At 45.3% G+C, this 21,320-nt stretch overlaps 1 protein-coding gene across 4 annotated transcripts in view; it reads left to right on the top strand.

The window, feature by feature from the left end:
* Window positions 1-20,553, top strand: part of KCNQ2 (potassium voltage-gated channel subfamily Q member 2) — a 124,877-nt gene extending 104,324 nt beyond the window's left edge. For 3 of the 4 annotated variants that reach the window (XM_033153730.1, XM_033153729.1, XM_033153728.1), the window contains 4 exons: window positions 2,220-2,331; window positions 3,736-3,867; window positions 17,962-18,085; window positions 19,413-20,553. In XM_033153730.1, coding sequence (XP_033009621.1) covers window positions 2,220-2,331; window positions 3,736-3,867; window positions 17,962-18,085; window positions 19,413-20,135 — 1,091 coding nt within the window. In that variant the 3' untranslated portion in view covers window positions 20,136-20,553. Of the gene's footprint in view, window positions 1-2,219; window positions 2,332-3,735; window positions 3,868-7,867; window positions 7,955-17,961; window positions 18,086-19,412 lie in introns of all 4 variants that reach the window. The other variant, XM_033153731.1, reaches the window with a different exon arrangement.
* Window positions 20,554-21,320: the final 767 nt, after the last annotated feature.

The following is a 21,320-nucleotide window of genomic DNA, read 5'->3' as shown; positions in this document are numbered from 1 at the left end:
AATTACAAACATAACAAAAGTCACAAGCAATCAATAAAAAACATCAAAAAGTTCACAACCAAATGGAAACAATTTCCACGTCAAGATCTAACACTAAAGAGACAGCAATAATATCAGTAACAGCAACAAGCTCTCTCAACCCCCCCGGTAAACAATACTCCGCCGCAAGAATCCGTTCAACAGCCTCAGCTTTTGTAGCTGGAGTCAGTCCGCACTCTGCTCTCCCGGGCCAGATGGGAAAAGGCCGGCAAGGCAGGGTGCAGGTCTTCCAGGGCTGGCAGGCAAGATGGTCTCATTTAAAACAACACAGATAAAAATTAAAAACAATTTAAAAGCAGCTGCAGTCCTTGTGAAGCCTGTCAAGCCCCATCCTAGGCCAGGTGGAGAGAGGCAAGGGCAGGGCCCTTCAGGCTCTCAGCAGGCAGTCCTCCTCGGAGAGTCCTCCTCTGCTTCTACCCTGCCGGCCCCCACCCAGGAGCTCAAGGCAGTGTCCGTGGTTCTCTCCCGCTTCATTTAATCCCCACAACCCTGTGCGGCAGAGGTGCCATCTTGTGCCCAAGATTGCTCCCCCGCCTGATATGTGGTGTCAGCATGTGACATAATGTGTGCAACATCACATTGTTGGGAGGAGGCTGAGCGTGGAGCCCAGCACGGCACGACTTCCTCTCTCGTGCTCAGGAGGAGCCAGCCCCTGGACTATGCCATGCTTGGCTTGGTGATCTGCCTCCTCTCTGCCCCCTCAACATTGAGGGGGCCTGGCCCTGTGCCAGCAGATTTTGAGGCACCCGGAGACCTGCCCCTAGGAGTTGGCATGCCTGCTGTGAGGAAGGTTAGGCTGAGAGGCAGTGACTGGTGACATCTCTGTGGGCAGTGTGTGTGTAGGTCCTGGGCTGCCCAGACGACAAGACCCCTCTCTCTATGCGTACACACCTTCCTCATATGCAGGTGTCCAGCGACCCACATCCAGTGGAGGTGTGGGCACGCTTTTACCATGATCAGAGTATCAGCAAGAAGCGAGGCTGTAGGTATTTGGCATGGCGAAAGCTTCTTTATTTACAGCAGATCAAAACAACAAACATGGCTGAGTGTGAGTAGCGGCTTCACACACGTCCTCTCTGTCTGAAATCAGAGAACGAGGAGAGAAAGTACAAAAGCACACAGAATGGAAGTACAGTGTCTGAGTTCCGTTCTCACACTCCTATCAGCATGGAATGTAAACAGTGGATCACGAGAACCAACAGCAATGAGAGAATGAAATCACTAACACTCTCGGCCTAAATAATGTGGTTCAAAGGAAAGCAGAGCAGGATGTTTGGCACCAGCTTAGCTGCAGGAGTTGCTGGAAGGAGGAGTAGAAGGCCCCATCCAACCGTTTTAGGAACTCCTCTCCAGATTTGTGTAGGGTTTACTCCTAACCCTTTCTTCTCCTGAAGATATCCTGCAAGGCAGTGGGTACTGATTACTGCCAGCATGCAGCCCCTAACCAATTATCCTTGAGGCAACGCTTGTTTTAAAATGTGGTTCAATTGGAAGGGATGTATTTTTATTTTTTTAATGTTGTAAGCCAGCCTGCAGATTTTTGGAGCCACTGATGGGGAGCGTACATTTCAGTTAACCAAAGCTGCTATCCAAACCAAGCTTAAAGAGAAAGGGAAAAGGTTGTCATAAGCTGCAATCACACTAGCTGGAACGTGTCCAGAGGAGGGCAACCAAAATGGTCAAAGGCCTGGAAATGATGCCTTATGAGGAACGGCTTAGGGAGCTGGGCATGTTTAGCCTGGAGAAGAGAAGGTTAAGGGGTGATATGATAGCCATGTTCAAATATATAAAAGGATGTCATATAGAGGAGGGAGAAAGGTTGATTTTCTGCTGCTCCAGAGAAGTGGACACGGAGCAATGGATTCAAACTACAAGAAAGAAGATTCCACCTAAACCTTAGGAAGAACTTCCTGACAGTAAGAGCTGTTTGACAGTGGAATTTTCTGCCAAGGAGTGTGGTGGAGTCTCCTTCTTTGGAGGTCTTTCAGTGGAGGCTTGACAGCCATCTGTCGGGAATGCTTTGATGGTGTTTCCTGCTTGGCAGGGGGTTGGACTGGATGGCCCTTGTGGTCTCTTCCAACTCTATGATTCTATGATTCTATATTCCCTGCACATTTTGCCAGGAATCCGTCACTCTCTGCAGCAGTAGCTTATGATGCATTCATCCTTCCCCGATCTAGATGCCTGCCTCCCTGGAGAAGACATGCCTGATGCCGACAACAAAAGCTGCAACTGCGAATTTGTGACCGAGGATCTGACACCGGGGCTTAAAGTCAGCATCAGGGCAGTGTGGTAAGGGAAGGAGAGGAGCGATGTGTGCATGCAAACAAGGGGGCGGTGCGGCTGTGGGCAGAAGTGCGACCATAAGAAGTCCAAACAGTGCTGAACAATGCCAGGGACTCAATTGCTATAGCGGGATTCTGCTTGGCTCTCCATCGCACATAAAATACGGCTGGAGGAAGAAGCAGCTGGCCAGGTGAGTTGGACCTGCCATGCTCGCTTCCTGGCTGTTGGGTCCCTGTTGCTTACTGGGTGGGAGAGGCGTTTAGGGAGGTCGACGTGGTGCAGATGTGCTGGCAGAGAAGCCAGAAGGCTCCGCCGGTGTGCTTGCACCATGCCAACCGCCCCACCCCGCACTTCCTCCCTGTAACCCACCTGCCAGGAAGTGGCCCACCCGATGAGCCACTTCTGGTGAGAGAAGACTTCAGTTTGGCACGGGGAGGAGTAAAACGGGGAGATGACACTCGGCAGTTAAACAGATATCTGTAGATCAAGGTCCTCCTGATGGTTTGGGCTTAATGCTAAGGAATGTAGTCCCCCCTTGATTCCAGCCATGACAACATATTGACCTGCCCCCCTCTTGAATACCAGAATCCCAAGTTATAGAATCATAGGACTGTAGAGTTGGAAGGGATTCGCAGGGTCATCTAGTCCAACCCCCTTGCAATATTACGAAGCAACCATGTGCACTTCAAAGTACCCCACAAGCGCTTTATTATTATTATTATTTGCCATGAGGGGGTTCCTTAGACCACAGAATCATAGAGCTGGAATATGCCGCAAGGATCACCTAGTCCAACCGCCTTGCAATGCAGGCATCTTACACCCAATGTGGGACTCGAACCCACAGCCCTGAGATTAAGGGTCTCATGTTCTGCCAACTGAGCTAAATCAGTGCCCTTGATTCATACCCAAGAAGCCCCAACCACAATAAATGCTGACCTCTTCAAAGTTTATAGAAATAGTGCCTGTACAGCTTTTTCATGAGAGACTCCTTCATTGGCAGTTTTCAAGCAGAGGTTGGATGGCCCTCTGTCCCGGATGTTTTAGTTGTGATTCCTGCATTGCAGGGGGTTGGACTAGATGACCCCTGGGTCCCTTCCAGCTCTACAATTCTTTGATTCCCTGCACACTGTGTACATACAATGCAAGGGAGCCAAGGCTGCCCCTTGGTCTTTGCAGCATGCATGCAGCTTCTTTAAATTCCAGCATCTTCTTTCACGCTAGGGGAGCTGCTACTGAGATGGGAGAGTTCTCCAAGTCTGACAAGCATAGAGAGTGGGACGGGTATAGATTCGCGTGGGGCGGAAACTAATGCATTGTTGGGGGCGGAGCTGGGGAAGGAGACAGGGGGAAGGTAACGAGTGGGACACCCACATGGCTGCAGGCCTCCCGTTGTCACTCTCTTCTTTTCAGTGTCATGAGATTTCTGGTTTCCAAGCGGAAGTTCAAGGAGAGCCTGCGGCCCTACGATGTCATGGACGTCATTGAGCAGTACTCAGCGGGACATTTGGATATGCTTTCCAGGATCAAAAACCTCCAGTCCAGGCAAGAGCGCTCCCCTCTTTCAACCTCCTGCCTCCTACTCTCCATTGGGCAAGTGTTCTCATGGTGGAAGGGTGACCTTTTTGACCGTCGCCCACCTAACGTTTTCTTTCTTTTCCTCCAGGAAAAAAAAGCCGCAGGGTTGTTTTTTTTGTGAGTAAGGACTGCTTATATCTGGGTTGCAGGGACTGGATTTGTAGTACAGTCAAACCTTGGTTCCCGAACGGCTTAGTTGCCGAACAAATCGGCTCCCGAATGCTGCAAACCCAGAAGTGTTCCGGTTTGCAAATGATTTTCGGAAGCCGAATGTCCGACGTGGCTTCCGCTTGAGTGCAGGGGCTCCTGCAGTCAATCGGAAGCTGTGCCTTGGTTTTCGAACAGTTTCGGAAGTCAAATGCACTCCTGGAACGGATTAAGTTCGAGAACCAAGGTACCACTGTATAAAGCATGAGGCTCAGATTAGCTCTTTGGAGTCTCAGTGTGTGTGACAAGCAGTGAGTGTCCCTACCCAGATCTATCCCTATATGCTCAAGTATTTTCAGAATGGCAGCCATGCCGGGATGGGTGGGGACTGCATAATCTGGTCTGCATTCAGGTTCCCAAGAGTAATGTAAATATTATTTTCATTGGGAAGTCCTGATTGAAATTTAAGGAATCTGAAAATGTCCTTAAGTCCTGCGTGTGGCAAAGGGACTGGAGAAAGAGAATTTTGGAATGTATTTATGCTATCCAACTGAAAAATTATTTTTGCAGAAAGGACATTTTATTTCAGGCTAGTGAAGCAAAGAAAAGCCAATGAAAATTGAGGATTTTAGAAATATATATAAGTATATGGCTTCTGATTCAAAGCACACTGTTAACTTTGAGATGGAACAACATAGGGATTCACCTGTCCTCAGCAGCATGGGACTTTATAACTCTACTGGTCTTCTTTTTTATATCTTGCATATCTGAGTGTAGTCATACCTTTATCCTTTTCCCTATTTGCAGACCAAGATTGTCTCCCAGTAGTCTAATAAGCTGTTCTTGGAAAGGTTTTAACTTAACCTTCAGACATTCGCAAGGTTATTGCAAACAGATCAGAACTGTTCCTTTGCTGAACTGATATGTGTTAGGACTATTTCTGTGGACACCGAAGCTCAGTAGATGCTCCACCCGACAAATTAGGATTCTGCTAATGTGAAAGGTTCACTCTCTTGGTTGCATCAGTGCATGGATAAACTGTTTCAGCCTTCCATTACTAGTATGGATCTAAGAACCCCTTACAGATGTGTCTTAGGGCCATAGGAGAGCAGTCCGTGAAGACTGATGGCTCCAAAGAGGACTCTATAACAACAACAACAACAACAACAACAACAACAACAACAACAACAACAACATCATACTAATTTTACCTCGCCCATCTGGCTGGGTTTCCCCAGCCACTCTGGGCGGCTTCCAACAAATATTACAATACATTAAAATGTCACAGATTAAAAACTTCCCTAAACAGGGCTGCCTTCAGGTATTTTCTAAATGTCAAGTAGTCGTTTATCTCTTCGACCTCTGATGGGAGGGCGTTCCACAGGGCGGGCGCCGCTACCGAGAAGGCCCTCTGCTTGGTTCCCTGTAGCTTTGCTTCTTGCAGTGAGGGAACCGCCAGAAGGCCCTCGGTGCTGGATCTCAGTGTCCAGGCTGAACGATGGGGTGGAGATGCTCCTTCAGGTATACAGGACTGAGGCCGTTTAGGGCTTTAAAGGTCAGCACCAACACTTTGAATTGTGCTCAGAAACGTACTGGGAGCCAATGTAGATCTCTCAGGACTGGTGTTATGTGGTCTCCGAGGCCACTCCCAGTCACTAGTCTAGCTGCCGCATTTTGGATTGTTGTAGTTTCCGGGTCACCTTCAAAGGTAGCCCCACGTAGAGCGCATTGCAGTAGTCCAAGCGGGAGATAACTAAAGCATGCACCACTCTGGCGAGACAATCTGCAGGCAGGTTGGGTCTCAGCCTGTGTACCAGATGGAGCTGGTAGACAGCCGCCCTGGACACAGAATTAACCTGCACCTCCATGGACAGCTATGAGTCCAAAATGACTCCCAGGCTGCGCACCTGGTCCTTCAGGGCACAGTTATCCCATTCAGGACCAGAGGGTCCCCCACACCCGCCCGCCCCCTGCCCCCCAAAAAACATTACTTCTGTCTTGTCAGGATTCAATCTCAATCTGTTAGCCGCCATCCACCCTCCAGCTGCCTCTCTTTAAAAGAGAAGTAGAGCTGGGTGCCATCCGCATACTGATGAACACCCAGCCCAAACTCCCTGATGATCTTTCCCAGCGGCTTCATATAGATATTAAAAAGCATGGGGGAGAGGACGGAACCCTGAGGCACCCCACAAGTGAGAGCCCAGGGGTCTGAACACTCATCCCCCAACACCACTTTCTGGACACGGTCCTCACACTTCTTGCTGCTGGCCTTGCTGGCTGCGGCAATTCATCTGACTCCAAAACCGAACCCAAAAGGACTAGAGAAATGCATCATTCGTTGTGCAAATACAACTGTGTTCCTGAACTACAGCTCTTATCATCCCTGACTCTTGGCCACGATGGCTGGGGCTGATGGGAGCTGGAGTCCAACAAAAGCTAGAGGGCCAGAGTTTACCCAAACCCAGCATACCATGTGAACTGCCATGGTTTACCAGGTAAACAAGCTGGGAGGCCAGTTGTTTGTTTCGTCCCAGTTAACAGGGAGGGCATTTACCACGTTTCTGAAATATGGGGGAAGCAGGAGAGGGGGCAAAATTCCCCTCCCCTCTTGGTAGGATGATATTCACATTGTGGTAAGTTGTCCCCTGGAAAGACGGTTATCTCGATATAGCTGAGGTTAAAGTTTAGCAGAGTGTCAAACGGCACTTTACAGGTTGGCTTGTGTTTTTGTTTCGCTTTGAAACCAACATGAACCCAGGCGGGTTGCCATCCTGACCGGAGGAAATACTTCACCCTTCTTCATTTCTTTTTTTCTTTTTAAGCTTAACGTCACCTGCCCTGCCCTGCTTTTTTACCCTCAAGGGAATAGAACTGGGGGCCCTTTATCTCCCCCCCATGGGTGTTTTTTTAAATAAAAAAACATAAAAACAACAAACCCTAATTGTTCATTTTTTCAAAATGTTAACAAATAATTTTTTATTTTTTATTTTAAATAAAAGCAGTGTATGGATGACAATTTTGAGCTGAAAAATTCCTGGAAAGAGGAGGGCCCAGCACCTTCTTTCTGTGCTTCTTCTGCTCAGGTTCTCAACTTGCCCCTAGCCGATTCTGTACTCCATGTAAAGTGTCATTTGAACTTGAGATGCTTAGAATTGTCTTCAAATGAACATTTCAGCTGTCAAAGGTCACTGTCCCGATATTTTTGGCGGGTGTTTTTTTTTTGGGTGGGGTGGGGTGGGGTGGGAGGGTTGCTCCTATCAACTTCCTCCTTCACCATTCATGATACTTGTTGCTGCTCTTGTGAGGTGTGTGCCATAAGTTGTAACATTATTATTTCCCCCTACGCCTTGTTTCCGTCTCTCGCCCCATCCCATCCGTGGGTGTGTGTTTGCCTCCTTCAAAGCTTGTTTTCTCAAACCAGCTGAGAATGTGTTCCATGTAATGTGACAGGTGAGAAGTCTACATTTCCAATGGAATATTGTCATAATCGTTCCGAGCTTGTGTAGCATGTGTTGCCTTTCCATTGCGGAGCAGCTTCCCTTTCCGACACAAGAAGGGCTATTCCATTGTTGCTGGAAATTCTGCAAGTCTTTCAATTAATTGTCGGAATTCGGTGTGCTCCCAAATGATCAAGTTGTATGATTACTGCCTTCTGTTCTGAGCAGATTATAATTTTTTCAACTTTCTTCTCTTTCCCTTTGATTTCCTTTTAAGTTGTTCTTCCTGTCTCTGCAACTTTTCCAACCAAGTTTTCCTCCGACATGTTGCTTCATTATGCGTTTTGCTGGTGTCTTTTTTTCTTCTCATTTATTTTCGCCAGGATAGATATGATTGTCGGTCCCCCGCCCCCTTCAACTCCCCGGCATAAGAAGTATTCAACCAAAGGATCACCCCAATACTCGCCTAGGTTAGGACTTGCCAAAATGCCTCTTTTTCCTGATTCTTTCATTTGCTTCTTGTCAACCCCTTTTCATGCCACGTTAAATGACGGCATTTGTCACGTGCTGCTGACGCATATTGCACCGAATGGCTTGCTCTCCTGGATGTGCTTAATTTACTTTTACTTTTAGAGACACCCAAGGTGGGCCTTCACAGCAGTGCAAACCTGGAAATGGCCAAAGGACACTTCTCCGATCATCATCATTTTCCATCATTTTCCTTTGATGGAACCATTCGAGGCTCTCTCAGCTTTTAGGCTTAGAATGGTAAAAGTCATGGCATTTGTGTTGCAGGAATTTCAGTCTCCTTTAGAACAAGGAGAGCCATTTCCTTCTAATGGAGAGAAATTGCCCAGATAGGTTTGCAGAGATGCCAAAATACTTTTGGAAGGGTTTTAACTAGTGGCTCAAGGCTTATGTGCACTGCAGGCTCAGATCCAGGATCTCCAAGGTGTCGATATTGGACCCATTCTCTTCTGTGAACAGGGGAAAACTCAATAATTCCCATGTGCCCCAAAGTGTCTTCTACAATAGATGAGAAACCACGTTGCACATTGCCCTGTGGTTAATGCTAATGCTAATGCTAATAATAAAAATAATTTTTTATTTATACCCCACCCACCTGGCTGGGTTTCCCCAGCCATCACATTGTTTCTTTGGTTTGCAACATTCTTCCTGCACAATATGGTAGAACGTTGCTTTCCCAATAAGCTCTGAAAGCTTATCTGAGGTTTTCCACTGAAAAGGTTACTAATGGCAGAGAAGCTTCCCTGAAAGAGAGCTTGCTCACAGCATCCATTCATCTGGAATTGCAGGGGAGCGTTGAATGGGGTCCCATTGCACATGGAGTAATAACAGTGGTTCTAATGATGCTGGCCAGCATCTTGCAAGAACTGAATATTCTCCATGCAACATAACACAGCATTCTTATGGCAGACACACAAGGGTATGTGGGCAGTCAAGTCAATATGGAAAAGGTTCCCTGAATATATACCGTATATACCCGAATATAAGCCGACCCGAATATAAACCGAGGCACCTAATTTTCCCACAAAAACCTGGGAAAGCTTATTGACTCGAGTATAAGCCGGTTCACCTTTGCCGCTGTGGAGGAGGAGGAGGAACGAGCAGCCCGAAAGCAGCCCTTTGGGCTGCTCCTTCCTCTTCCTCCTTTGGCAAGTTTGCATTTATGCGAGCAGTTCAGGAATGGAACAAGCTGCCTGGGGAGAGTAAAGAACCGCTGTTCTTGTATGCTTCTTAAGGAATGGTTGACTGGGGAGAGCGGGTGGCAGCACAAGCGGAGAGAAAGGGCTTCTTTCTCGCCGCCCCCACCGCCCGCCTCACTCAAGTATAAGCCGAGGGCAGCTTTTTCAGCACAAAAAATGTGCTGAAAAACTAGGCTTATACTCAAGTATATAGGTATATAAAATCTGAAATGCATCATACTAGAGAGAGGCTACAATTACCCCCTGGTTTATTCTCACTTATTTCTAGTTAATAACATTTAACTGTAGCTTAAAGATCCTTAAACACAGTAATTATATCTAATGCAACCAAGAACTTGTAAACTGTAATTACATCAAAACAAAATAATAAAAAATTCCTTCCAGTAGCACCTTAGAGACCAACTAAGTTTGTTCTTGGTATGAGCTTTCGTGTGCATGCACACTTCTTCAGATACACGAAAGCTCACACCAATGTGAGTGGAATTTGCTGCCAAGGAGTGTGGTGGAGTCTCCTTCTTTGGAGGTCTTTAAGCAGAGGCTTGACAGCCATCTGTCAGGAATGCTTTGATGCTGTTTCCTGCTTGGCAGGGGGTTGGACTGGATGGCCATTGTGGTCTCTTCCAACTCTATGATTCTATGATTCTATGATTTTACTGGAAGGAATTTTTATTCTGTTTTGACTATGGCAGACCAACACAGCTATCTACCTGCAACTGTAATTACATCAATGTAGACTGCTGTTTAATTATGAATTAGTTAATCGATCAATCGCCTTCCATTCACGTCTCAAGGTGATGCGCAGAATGTGCTAAAAACAGTTGAGAATAACACACAAAACAGCAGCAGGTGAATTTGAAATACAGAGTAGACACCCATTGTGGATACCTGTTCAGCTTGGAACAAAAACGTCTCTGAATGCTGCTTCATAGAACGGCCACACTAAAATCCCTGCTCCGAGTTATGGTAGAATGGACTTCTAATACCAAGGAACATGTTGCATCTCACAGCCATGGCTTTAGCTTGGCTCCGTACCAGAGAGATCTAAAACGGATAGGGATACAATATCACAACACCAGAGGAGCCAGATCGCCGACCCCATCAGTAGCAAACCAGCTTAAGTACCTCAGCATTCCTAAACTGTAGATAGTACTATGGGATTTTTGAAGAGCTATAAAATCCAGCCCCCCCCCCACCAGCTTGCTCACACCAACTGAATTCACATCCCATGACATTTGCTAACGGGTACCAGTTACCCGAGATTATATGTTAACTTGGCATCTGAGCTCAATGAGAGAAATCCATTGTGAAACAGGATAGTTTCGTTGGCTGAGCAGGTCCCAATATACACGAACACAAGTTTCCAGCCAGTTGTTTAGCATGGCATGCCAACAACAAAATATGTTTGTGGTGCTGCAGTATGAAACCCACTGGGCCCATACAGTGAGTTAGGGCATGTGAGTGATCCGTGGTGTGGTCGGCCTCTTGCCACTGTTTGTGTATACTGGGCCTTAAGAGATCCTTGATGCTTGTATTTCACTAGCCAATCTGTTTGTCACTTGGTTAGCTGATTAGTTTAAAATAGCAAATCCAAAGTCCCGAGTGACTACGGTTAGCTTAACTGTGCTAGGTTTTTGGAGAAGTGATTGCATTCCATGTCACTTTGTAAATTGTTGGTAGCCAAGCCATGGCTTCCAAGGGTCATTTGTGTCCTCTGTTGAAAAGAAAATGGATTACAAGGTATTCATTCACACCCAGTTGGACACACTCCCTTTATTTACCTCCCTGGCTTGCTGCCATTGTCCAGCATCCAAGGAATTATGTTACATTTGACCAAGAGAGCCTGGATTTGTGTTTCTCAAAACAAGCACCGCATTCCAAGTGCTTTTTGAAATGGGAGGGTGGTCTGAAAATCAGATTTGGATACCCAAGTGATGGGACCTCCCATTCTAAGTAGCAAAACCAAAGATCAGCTGTCATGTGACCCTAAATAAGTCATTTGGAGGATTGGAATGTGGGTCCTATTGTAATAAAGGCATTCCTCAATAATCTATTGGTTGTTGTTTGAAGACAGAGACATTTTTTACTTAGAACTAGAAAGGTATGTGTGGACTAAACCATCATTTTTAAAAATGCGAAGAAGGAAAGTGGCAAGTATATATATGCCTACTATGGATCACAAAACAGGTCAAATTTATTTCGACAGTGCATCCTAATTCTAGGTTTCAGAATAGAGAACCACATTTCCTAATCTCATTTATTGTCACTAAAATTCAGAAAGGTGTGCTGCTGGTATTCCCTTTGGACCAGGAGGGATTAAGAGAACCGGAGAGCTGAACTTCACTTTCAGAAAAGTCACATGGCACAGTCCCCCTTGCTCAGTACAACCTCAGGCTTTACAAGAGAATCGCATAATTTGGTGCTTATTTATTTGTTTGCTAGCAGAGTATTGGACTAGGATTGAGGAGACCTGAGTTCAAATCCCCACCTAGCTCACTGGGCAACACTGAGCCAGTCACTCTCCCTCAATTTGTCCATCCATTTGTTGTGAGGATCAAACGGTGGTTGTATGGAATAAGTCTGCTAAAAGGTAAAAAATAAACAGAGACCATGAAGAATAGTTCCAGTGCATCCCTCTTCATACTGTGCAAGCCAAGCATTCCCCATGCTGGGATATTTTTTAAATTATTGTTTTGGTGAGGGGCCATCAGCACAACCTCCCCCATTCTGAAAAAGGAACAGTCCCAGGAGGGCATCCCCACATGCATGGTATTTCTGAACATGTAGTTTAGTTATTAAGGTGTGTCTGGACTGGTGGTTTTTCATGCAACATGGGGATTTGCCCCATTACAAACAATCATGTTGCCAGGGATAACCTAACGAATATTTCAAACCAGTCTGAGGGTAAGTAGCTAGTCGTGTGACATGGATGAAAAGGGTTGGCTCCAGTGCCTGGATTGTGCTCAGAAGGCAATTTTTAAAAATATACCTTCGTTCTACAAATTCATCTCTCTCTCCCTCTCTCTCTCTCTCTCTCTCTCTCTCTCCCTCTCTCCTTCTCTTTTTGTGCCTCATTTGAGTAGCCTTGACCTTTGCTCTATCTGCTTTTGGCCAGAGGATGAACCTATGAACACGCCTATTTGCATGTTTCCATAAGCATGGAGCATAACGAAGCATGAGAGAAATCTGCACCCTGGCTGAGCTGAGAATTTATACATACATATGTATTATTTCTTTCCGCATCGTTTCAAAGAAGGGAAGTCACTGTTACAAGCAATTAACGTGGAGTGAACTCGTTTTCCATCCCAAGTCAGCAGTGAAAATGGAGCAGGGTGCAATGAGATAACTTTCTGCGTATTGTCTCTGAGTAGCAAGCGGCTCTTTAGAAGTAATGCATAATGATCGATCTATCAATCTATATCTCTATTTGGATAGGTGCAGCTAAGGTGTGCGGAAATCAACTTAAACTTTAATTGACAGACCTCAGATTTAGCATCAACTGAAGGTGCTGATATGCTTAGGACTGAAACTACTGGTCTTTTCACCCCTTCTCAGAAGGGGGACGTCACTCAGACTTCAGGTTCAAAAGCAATATACCTCTGGGTACCAGCTGCTGGGAGCATCATTGGGAAAGGGGGCTGCTTTGCTTGTGATCATCCCAAAACCACGTGGTTGGCCACTTTGGAGGACAGAATTCTTGGTGAGATGGGCCATTAGTCTGATCTAGAAGAGTTCTTCTCACCTCATATACACAAGTAGGAATTATAACATCCATAGAGTATTGGTAGAGTTTATAAAGGTAAAAAAAAGGTAAATGACCCCTGGACGGTTAAGTCCAGTCAAAGGTGACTATGGGGTGTGGCGATTATTTCTGGCGCAACGGAATACCTTGATGGAAGCCAGAGCGCACGGAAATGCCGTTTACCTTCCCGACGCAGCGGTACCTATTTATCTACTTGCACTGGTGTGCTTTCGAACTGCTATGTTGGCAGGAGCTGGGACAGAGCAGCAGTTTATAACTCCTGTTGTGCAGGTGGCGTCTCCTTCCATTCACTTTGAGGTCACATTTGGGAGCAAGTCCTTAGGGACATTTCACCATTAAGACACAGTGACAAATGCTGTATTCTATCAAGTGCAGTTCAGCAGGGAGCTGCCATTAATCCTGGCTCACTGATGAGTGTCCTTGTCTTTACATGTTTGCAAATATTATAATAATAATAATAGTAATAATAATAATAATATATTATTTATACCCTGCCCATCTGGCTGGGTTTCCCCAGCCTCTCTGGGCGGCTTCCAACAGAATGTTAAAATACAATAATCTATTAAACATTAAAAGCTTCCCTAAACAGGGCTGCTTTCAGATGTCTCCTAAAAGTCTGGTAGTTGGTTTCCTCTTTGACATCTGGTGGGAGGGTGTTCCACAGGGTGGGTGCCACTACCGAGAAGGCCCTCTGCCTGGTTCCCTGTAACTTGACTTCTCGTAGTGAGGGAACCACCAGAAGGCCCTCGGCACTGGACCTCACCAACATGAAATATATGTAATTGCATTCACACATTCTGTTTTTAGGTGTGCTCATGAGACTTTTTCATGTAGAAGAGTATTATACAATGGTACCTTGGTTCTCAAACTTAATCCGTTCCGGAAGTCCGTTCCAAAACCAAAGCGTTCCAGAACCAAGGCGCGCTTTCCCATAGAAAGTAATGCAAAATGGATTAATTCATTTCAGACTTTTAAAAACAACCCCTAAAACAGCAATTTAACATGATTTTTCCTATCTAACAAGACCATTGATCCATAAAATGAAAGCAATAAATGATGTACTGCGTTCACACAATCAATCAATCAATCAATCAATTAATCAGTAGCTGAACTGAGTTCCACACAGTCACAAAAACAAAACAGCAAAATAAATAGCAAAAACAGATAGACCTCAGCGTAACACTCAAAACGGAAGTGTGGCACTCAAAACAGAGCATGTTCGGCTTCTGAAAAAAGTTCGCAAACCAGAACACTTACTTCCGGGTTTGTAGTGTTTGGGTTCCAAGTTGTTTGAGTACCGAGGCGTTTGAGAACCAAGGTACCACTGTAATGTGTGAATGATCCCTTAGACTGGAGCTTGAAGCTCCTGCTTTGAGCCAATTGTGCAGTTTCCAGAGGGGAGAAGAGAAGGTGGTCACTCTCCATTTCTGTTCTTTGAGTAACAGAGAGGCATTCTTAACCTCGCCACCCAAAACAATCCACTTCATTGATGTGGGGGATACCTGATCACATACTGAAAGAACAATGTGTATAGGCACAAGATCACACATTGGCTTTGATGCGACTAAGTCAAAGTTCATAATTGATTTATGGTTCTTTTCAGAATGTGTTTGCATCTAAATAAATGCCATTAGATAGGGGTGTTCCATTTAGACCTCACACTTCCAACCTCTTAGATGCATTTATTTGGTTTTCCTGCCTTATCAGAGAAAGAATACTCGATGTATGGTTTTTCACAAAAGAACATAACTCGTGACCCACTCAGCAGAACTTTTTTGTAAGGATATGTTCCTGTTGATCCACAAAATGTAGCAACTATTGACTTTTACAAGGGAATGTGCACAACGCCTGTGTGGTGAACATCAAAAAAAGATGGAACGAGCTCTTACATTGGTCTTGTCAGCATTCACTTATGTGTTGCTCTATAATTCGCAACACCCACTGGATATATGAAGAATTTTCAGTGCCTAAATCCATACAACTAAATGGGCCTCCTTTTGGTGGGAAGAGGATGCCTTGGCCCTTTACACCATGCTGTGCTCCTCATTTTGATGGTTGATTGCACAGAGGCTCCACTTGTGTCATTCCTCTCCCTCAAAAAAAGAAGAAGAGCTTTTGTGTGTTAGCATTGAGCACCCAACTCATATGCGTGGGGAAGGGTGGGGAGGCACGCAGCTCTGAAAAAACACAGAGGCCCAGTGAGTTTGCGAACTGGAGAATTCCCTTGTGATTATTTACAGCAGGGGTGGTGTCAGGAATAAGCCAGCTCCAAGCGAAGGTTTGCAGCCAGCGGCAGAAAGCAGCCAGGAACAGAGAGGCTTAGATGTTAGGCAGAGGAGAGCCGGCAGCTGCAGACTTCAGCTCTTCCTGACCTTGATGGGATGGCAGGAGCGAACAGACACAGGGAGAGTCGCTTGGAAAAGGAAGAGGATGGAGATGATCCAATTAAGTCCGAAGAGTCGGTGAATGGGAGGGCTGCTAGACAGGAAGCAAAACAAGAGATGTAAGGTGCGAAAGTTCAATATATTCTGTGGACACCGGAAGGAGTCTTCAGAAGGATCATCTTGAGTAATGATGCCGGAGGCTTTGTTAGAGCTGTCTGGAGCTATCTGTTTGTTTTTGCAATAAATCCTCCTTACTGTGTTATCAAGCTGGGAACCTGGACTCCTGACAGGTGGGGAACATTTGGCCCATGGGCCAATGTTGGCCCATCATGGGGTCTACTTGGGCCCCTGAGACCATTTTCCCAAATGGCTCCCACCTGCCAATAATAATAAATAATAAAGTTTTTCTTTATACCCAACCCATCTGTCTGGGTTTCCTCAGCCAGCCTGGGGAATATTCCACTCAATCAGCTGACATCACTCACTGAGTGACATCGACCGATGGGTGGGGTTCAGTCCTGCTAGGTTCTGCTTCACCAGGGTGCTCCCTGGTGGTGCAGACCCCTGTAGGGAGCAGGATTGAACTTGAATCCTGCTGGGGGGCTGCTTCATGAGTGCATTCCTTGGTGAAGCATCTCTGTCCCCTCAGCCTTGTGGGTCAGCTGACAGGTGGGCAGGGCCACCTACCTATCAGCCGCCTGGTGTCATTGTGATGTCCGATGATTGACAGGTGAGCAGTCCATCGACTTGTCAAAGTTGGATCGCGAAGTGTGGGGAGGGCACAAAGGTTCCCCACTCACGGTTTGCAGTCTTCACATTCTAAACACCCTATAACAGGTACAAATACAACTCTAACCCTTTCTCTCCCAGATTAAGGCATCTTGGTTGGCTGTATGGTTGAAAATGGCCTTGTGTTTTGCCCCTTTCCTTGGTTTTCATGACAATGTGTAACCGAGAGAGCACCTTTTAATTTTGCAAAGTGCTTTACTATCTTTTTCTTCTTAATCCCCCCCTCCCCTTCTCCTGTCTGCATTTGAACTCATAACTCTCATTCATCTCTTTGTGCATGGAACTGTTGCCCACACTGCAGAACTGCATAAGAAGCCTTGTTTTAGTTCCTTTTCTGAAAACCAACTTGGTTCCAGACAAATCTAACGTACTGTACTTGTTTTTCTGCTCTTGTTTTCTTCTCTGTGTCACCTGCACACTTCTGGCATATTACGCAAGGGTAAAGTTGGCCAGGATTAATTAATGGTTCAGGGTTCGTTTATTCAGCAAAATATATACACCACATAATGAGAATGATAATAATAAAAACTCTTAAGTAGTTTACGCAAAATAGTATGAGATATTCATTTTAAAATAGCAGAAAAACAGAGTGAAAACAGCAGACATAATAAATGTTTTACACACACACACACACACACACACACACATTTTAAAAAACACAAATGTACATAATAAAACCACGTGTCTGGGTAGGCTTTTTATTAAATATAAAAAGCAATGCCTGCCTAATATAACTGACCATATTCTGGGGTAGAATGAAGTCTATGTCCTACAATATTAGGTGGGGCTGACACAATCTTTACTCCGAACTGCTGTATTGTAAAATATATTAGGAAACAGAACTGACTGTGTTAAGCCTGTTTCCATTTGATCAATGCCAAGAATTAGAAATATACCGGTATGCTCCATTGTGTTGGTTGTTGGACTGAAACTTCCATCAGCCCCAGCCACTACAGCTGTTGGTCATGCTGTTCTCTTGCAGGAAGAAATATGGATATGAGGCAATTAAAAATAAGCTCCATGTTGTAGATTGATGTTAGAGAAGTCTTGGGTTTGAGAAAGTTAATGGCTGCTATCCAAGACAACAAGGTTCACCTCTGAGATCAGGAAATCATTTTACCCAATTAATATGGAAACAAGCAAGCAAACAAAAAATTACAATTTGGGCATAGGCAGCTGTCCACATCTCACGGACAGCTGAGACAAGTATCAGCTTTCTGGATTCAGGGATTTTGAAATTCGAAAGTCTCCTGAAATCTAGAACCAAATTATGGTGCAATGGAAAGTTCAAATCTTGCAAACTGATTTATTTATTATGTCGGTGTCATTTTTTGGAAACCTGTAACATTTGAACTTTCAAACCAATACCTTTTAACATGAATAAGTGCTGCAGGACTCTTCAGAACTTTTTAGGCAGAGAAGAACAGAAATAATGTTCAGATTAAACATTTAGACAAAGTCTATCCACAAGCAACTGCCCCTAAACATCCTAATTTATTTGGTAATTAACAGGCTTAACACCAAATTCTTCACAAAGGGCAAGTTTACTATGCATAATATGCCGGATTAGAAGTGGAGCCACGTGTTTTGAACCAATATATATGTCACATGCAGAAATAGAAATATGTTTTTGGGTCCAAGTTTATATTTAACTGTCTCCCTCTATTTAGGCAAACAGTTGTGTGATACTTATCAGTTGAGGGGAATACATTTCCTTTGCCCTACAGTGGAGTCAGAATAGGGCAGAGTTCTAGATCCTTGACTGTAGCTTACTAACTTCGTGGCTTTTTCTGGGGTGGGGTTTGTGCTCCTGGTAGAGTTGACCAGATTGTTGGGAGAGGGCCGTCAATGACAGATAAGGACCGAACCAAAGGCCCAGGTGAAGGGGAGCCTCCTGAAGATCCAAGTATGATGGGCAGACTTGGAAAGGTGGAAAAACAGGTATGTTGAACATTTGTAAATAATAATTAAAAAATTAATTAATGTGAATTTGTGGGGGGAAAGGGGTGGAGGATGGAAGGAAGGAAGGAAGGAAGGAAGGAAGGAAGGAAGGAAGGAAGGAAGGAAGCCTCGTTGTCTCACTTCTCCCAAGCCAAGTGGACTGGCCTCAGTTGAAGGCAGCTCTGGGAAAGGAGGAGCTAAATGGCAATTGATCTGATAGAGAGGGAGCCTCTCTGTCTTATTTCTCCTTCAGATTCTCACCTCCCTCTTCCTTTGGTATATATGTCCTGTTGAATGCCCATCAAAGTGGGGGGGGGGAGTTAAAAAACTTATTACCCAAGGTCGAAACAAAATAGAAAATTCTTTCCTGTAGCACCTTAGAGACCAGCTGATAGGTGTGGAAAACCTGTTGACGATTCTTAACGGCTGCAATTAGTCTTGCAGGGAAAGGCAAGGGGTGAGATGGCTAAAGATAGTTTTGTTATGTATAATGAGATAAGAATCCAATGTCTTTGTTCAGACCAGGTTTCTCCATGGTTTTAAGTTTGGTGATTAGTTGCAATTCAACCACTTCTCTTTCCAGTCTATTTCTGAAATTTCTTTATAGGTTTTCCACACCTATCAGCTGATTTCCCATTCCCACCACCCTTCTGAGTAATACCCCTCCCCACTCCCTCACTATATTTAAGGATCTGGTGACTTCTGTTTCAGTGTATCTGAAGAAGTGTGCATGCACACGAAAGCTCATACCAAGAACAAACTCAGTTGGTCTCTAAGGTGCTACTGGAAAGAATTTTCTATTTTGTTTCGACTATGGCAGACCAACACGGCTACCCACCTGTAACTTATTACCCAAGGGTGAATCTAAGCAAATGCTGTTACCATGTATTTAGCTCTTGTATGAGCCAAGATGCAGATGGAAGGCTTAAGCCAAAGAGGTGCGATAAGGATACATCAAGTGTGGGAAACATTTAGCTGTCAAGATGTTGCTGAGCTACAACTCCCATCTGCCTTATCAAGCATGGTCAATGGCTGAGGATGATTGGAGTTTCAGCCCAGCAACATCTGGAGGGTCAAATGTTTCCCCCACCTGGTATACATATTTGTGGTCTTGGCATAGGTTTGGTTGCAGAATTTCAAATCTACTTGGGGTACACATTTGTAAGGCTATACATTTGTAAGAGAATTTAGTTCATTTTTCATGGACCAGGGGATGACTTGTCTGTAAAATAACATTTTAAAGATGAAGTTTGGGGTGAATCCAAAGTTGCTTGGGTCTAAAATGTTGTGGGTGCCCATGCATTGGGTCCTGTGTGGCATTTTCCAGGTCCAGTCCATGGAGAAGAAGCTGGACTTCCTGGTCAACATCTACATGCAACGGATGGGGATCCCACCGAACGAAACGGAAGCCTACTTTGGGCCGAAGGAACCTGACCCAGCACCGCCCTACCACAGCCCAGAAGACAGCAGGGAGCACATTGACAAAAACGGTTGCATCATCAAGATCATTCGCTCCACGAGTTCGATGGGACAGAAGAATTTCTCTGCACCTCCTGCCACAACAGTGCCAAACAACTCATGCCCTCCTTCCACTTCTTGGCAGACATATCAACGGCAAAGCCACGGGACCTCCCCGGTTGGCGATGCTGGTTCTTTGGTGAGAATCCCACCTCCACCTTCTCACGAGCGCTCCTTCTCTGCCTACGGGGGTGGGAACAGGGCCAGCGCTGAGTACGCAAGGAACGAAGACATTACAGCTAAGCACCCAGAGAGTGCTCTGAGGGACAGCGACACCTCTATTTCTATCCCATCAGTCGACCACGAGGAACTGGAGCGTTCCTTCAGCGGGTTCAGCATCTCGCAGTCCAAAGAAAATTTGGACGTCCTTAACAACGGTTGCTACACTGCTGTGGCCAAAATCAGACCTTACATAGCAGAAGGGGAGTCAGATACGGATTCTGACCTCTGCACACCCTGTGGGCCTCCGCCGAGGTCAGCAACCGGTGAGGGACCTTTCAGTGACATGGGCTGGTCAGCTCCTAGGCAGTGAAGGAAAAGAAAGCCACCTGAACACAACTTCAAGAGCATGGGGCAATGATGCTGTCCACATACCGGACAACTTCAGGAGACTGGGAGCTAATGTTCTGCAACCCAGAAATTGTGGGTGTTTTGCCACAGCTTGGTCCGGGGTGGTGGGAGCAGAAGCTACGCCTGTTCTCTCCAAAAAACCGAGAGGGGGCATCGTAGTGAATAATTTTGAAATGTCTGGATTTCTTTCATACCATCTTTCTAAACTAGATAGATGAAACTGTGATCTTACTCCAGGGTAGGTAGCTGTGACTCTTGGTAATCTTTTAAGCTAAGAGGGCACACGCATCACTAAGACAGTGGTTGAGCAATTGGTGAGACAATTTCTTCTTCTTTTTACTAAGAGTAGGCAATGGCACTGAGCTATCAGGTCACACACACACACAAAAAACATGCTAGTGTTACAAAAGAAACGTGTCACTAATTATGCCTTGGGGGGAGGGAGAAACAGAGCTGTAATGTACATTGACGAAAGATGGTTTAATTATGATTGCAGAGAAATTAGCCAGGAAGAGCCGTATATGAACGATTGGTGTCCAAATGGCATGAACACAATTTTTCAGCGACAAAATTGTGGTATTGGGTTGGAGACGGGACCATAGCTTCAGTAGGTGTGCTTGAGCTCAAAGAACAGCAGTCTGTGTGGGATGTGAGACTGCTTTCACATGAGAAGCTTTCATCCTTTCCTTTTTTAAAAAACAACAACAACAATCACATCTGCAGGATAGCATCAAAACAGTTATTGATCTGCATGCTCAGAGGTTTAGATGTTTTAGCACTCTTTGGAGTACTGTTTTCTAATGCAGGAGAGAACACACCTCCTTGGAAGGACAGTCCATCTCCTGTGGTAGAGAAAGTGGTTTTGAAGCCGAGAAATTTCCTAGGTCAGTTTGCGAGAACAGGGCCATAATGATGTGCCCACCAGCTCATGCACGTTTCATAGCCACATTTCTAGGGTCTCTTGTTCAAGTTTAGGGTGGCTGCTCCTCATGTTAGGTGCCACAGTGGCTCCGTTCGCGAGTTCAGAAAAGAAAACAGGCAAGTCTTCCTTGCAGAAGCTGACTTAAGGACAATGTGAAGATAATGCCTTGCGACCCCTGCAACACAGTGTATATAAGAAGTGTGAAATTTCGTAAGAAGGTGTGCA

The sequence above is a fragment of the Lacerta agilis genome, chromosome 6 (assembly GCF_009819535.1).
Source record: "Lacerta agilis isolate rLacAgi1 chromosome 6, rLacAgi1.pri, whole genome shotgun sequence".
Taxonomy (NCBI): Eukaryota; Metazoa; Chordata; class Lepidosauria; order Squamata; family Lacertidae; genus Lacerta; species Lacerta agilis.
Note: the sequence above shows the minus strand (reverse complement) of the source record. Positions and strands in the feature narration are given on the sequence as shown.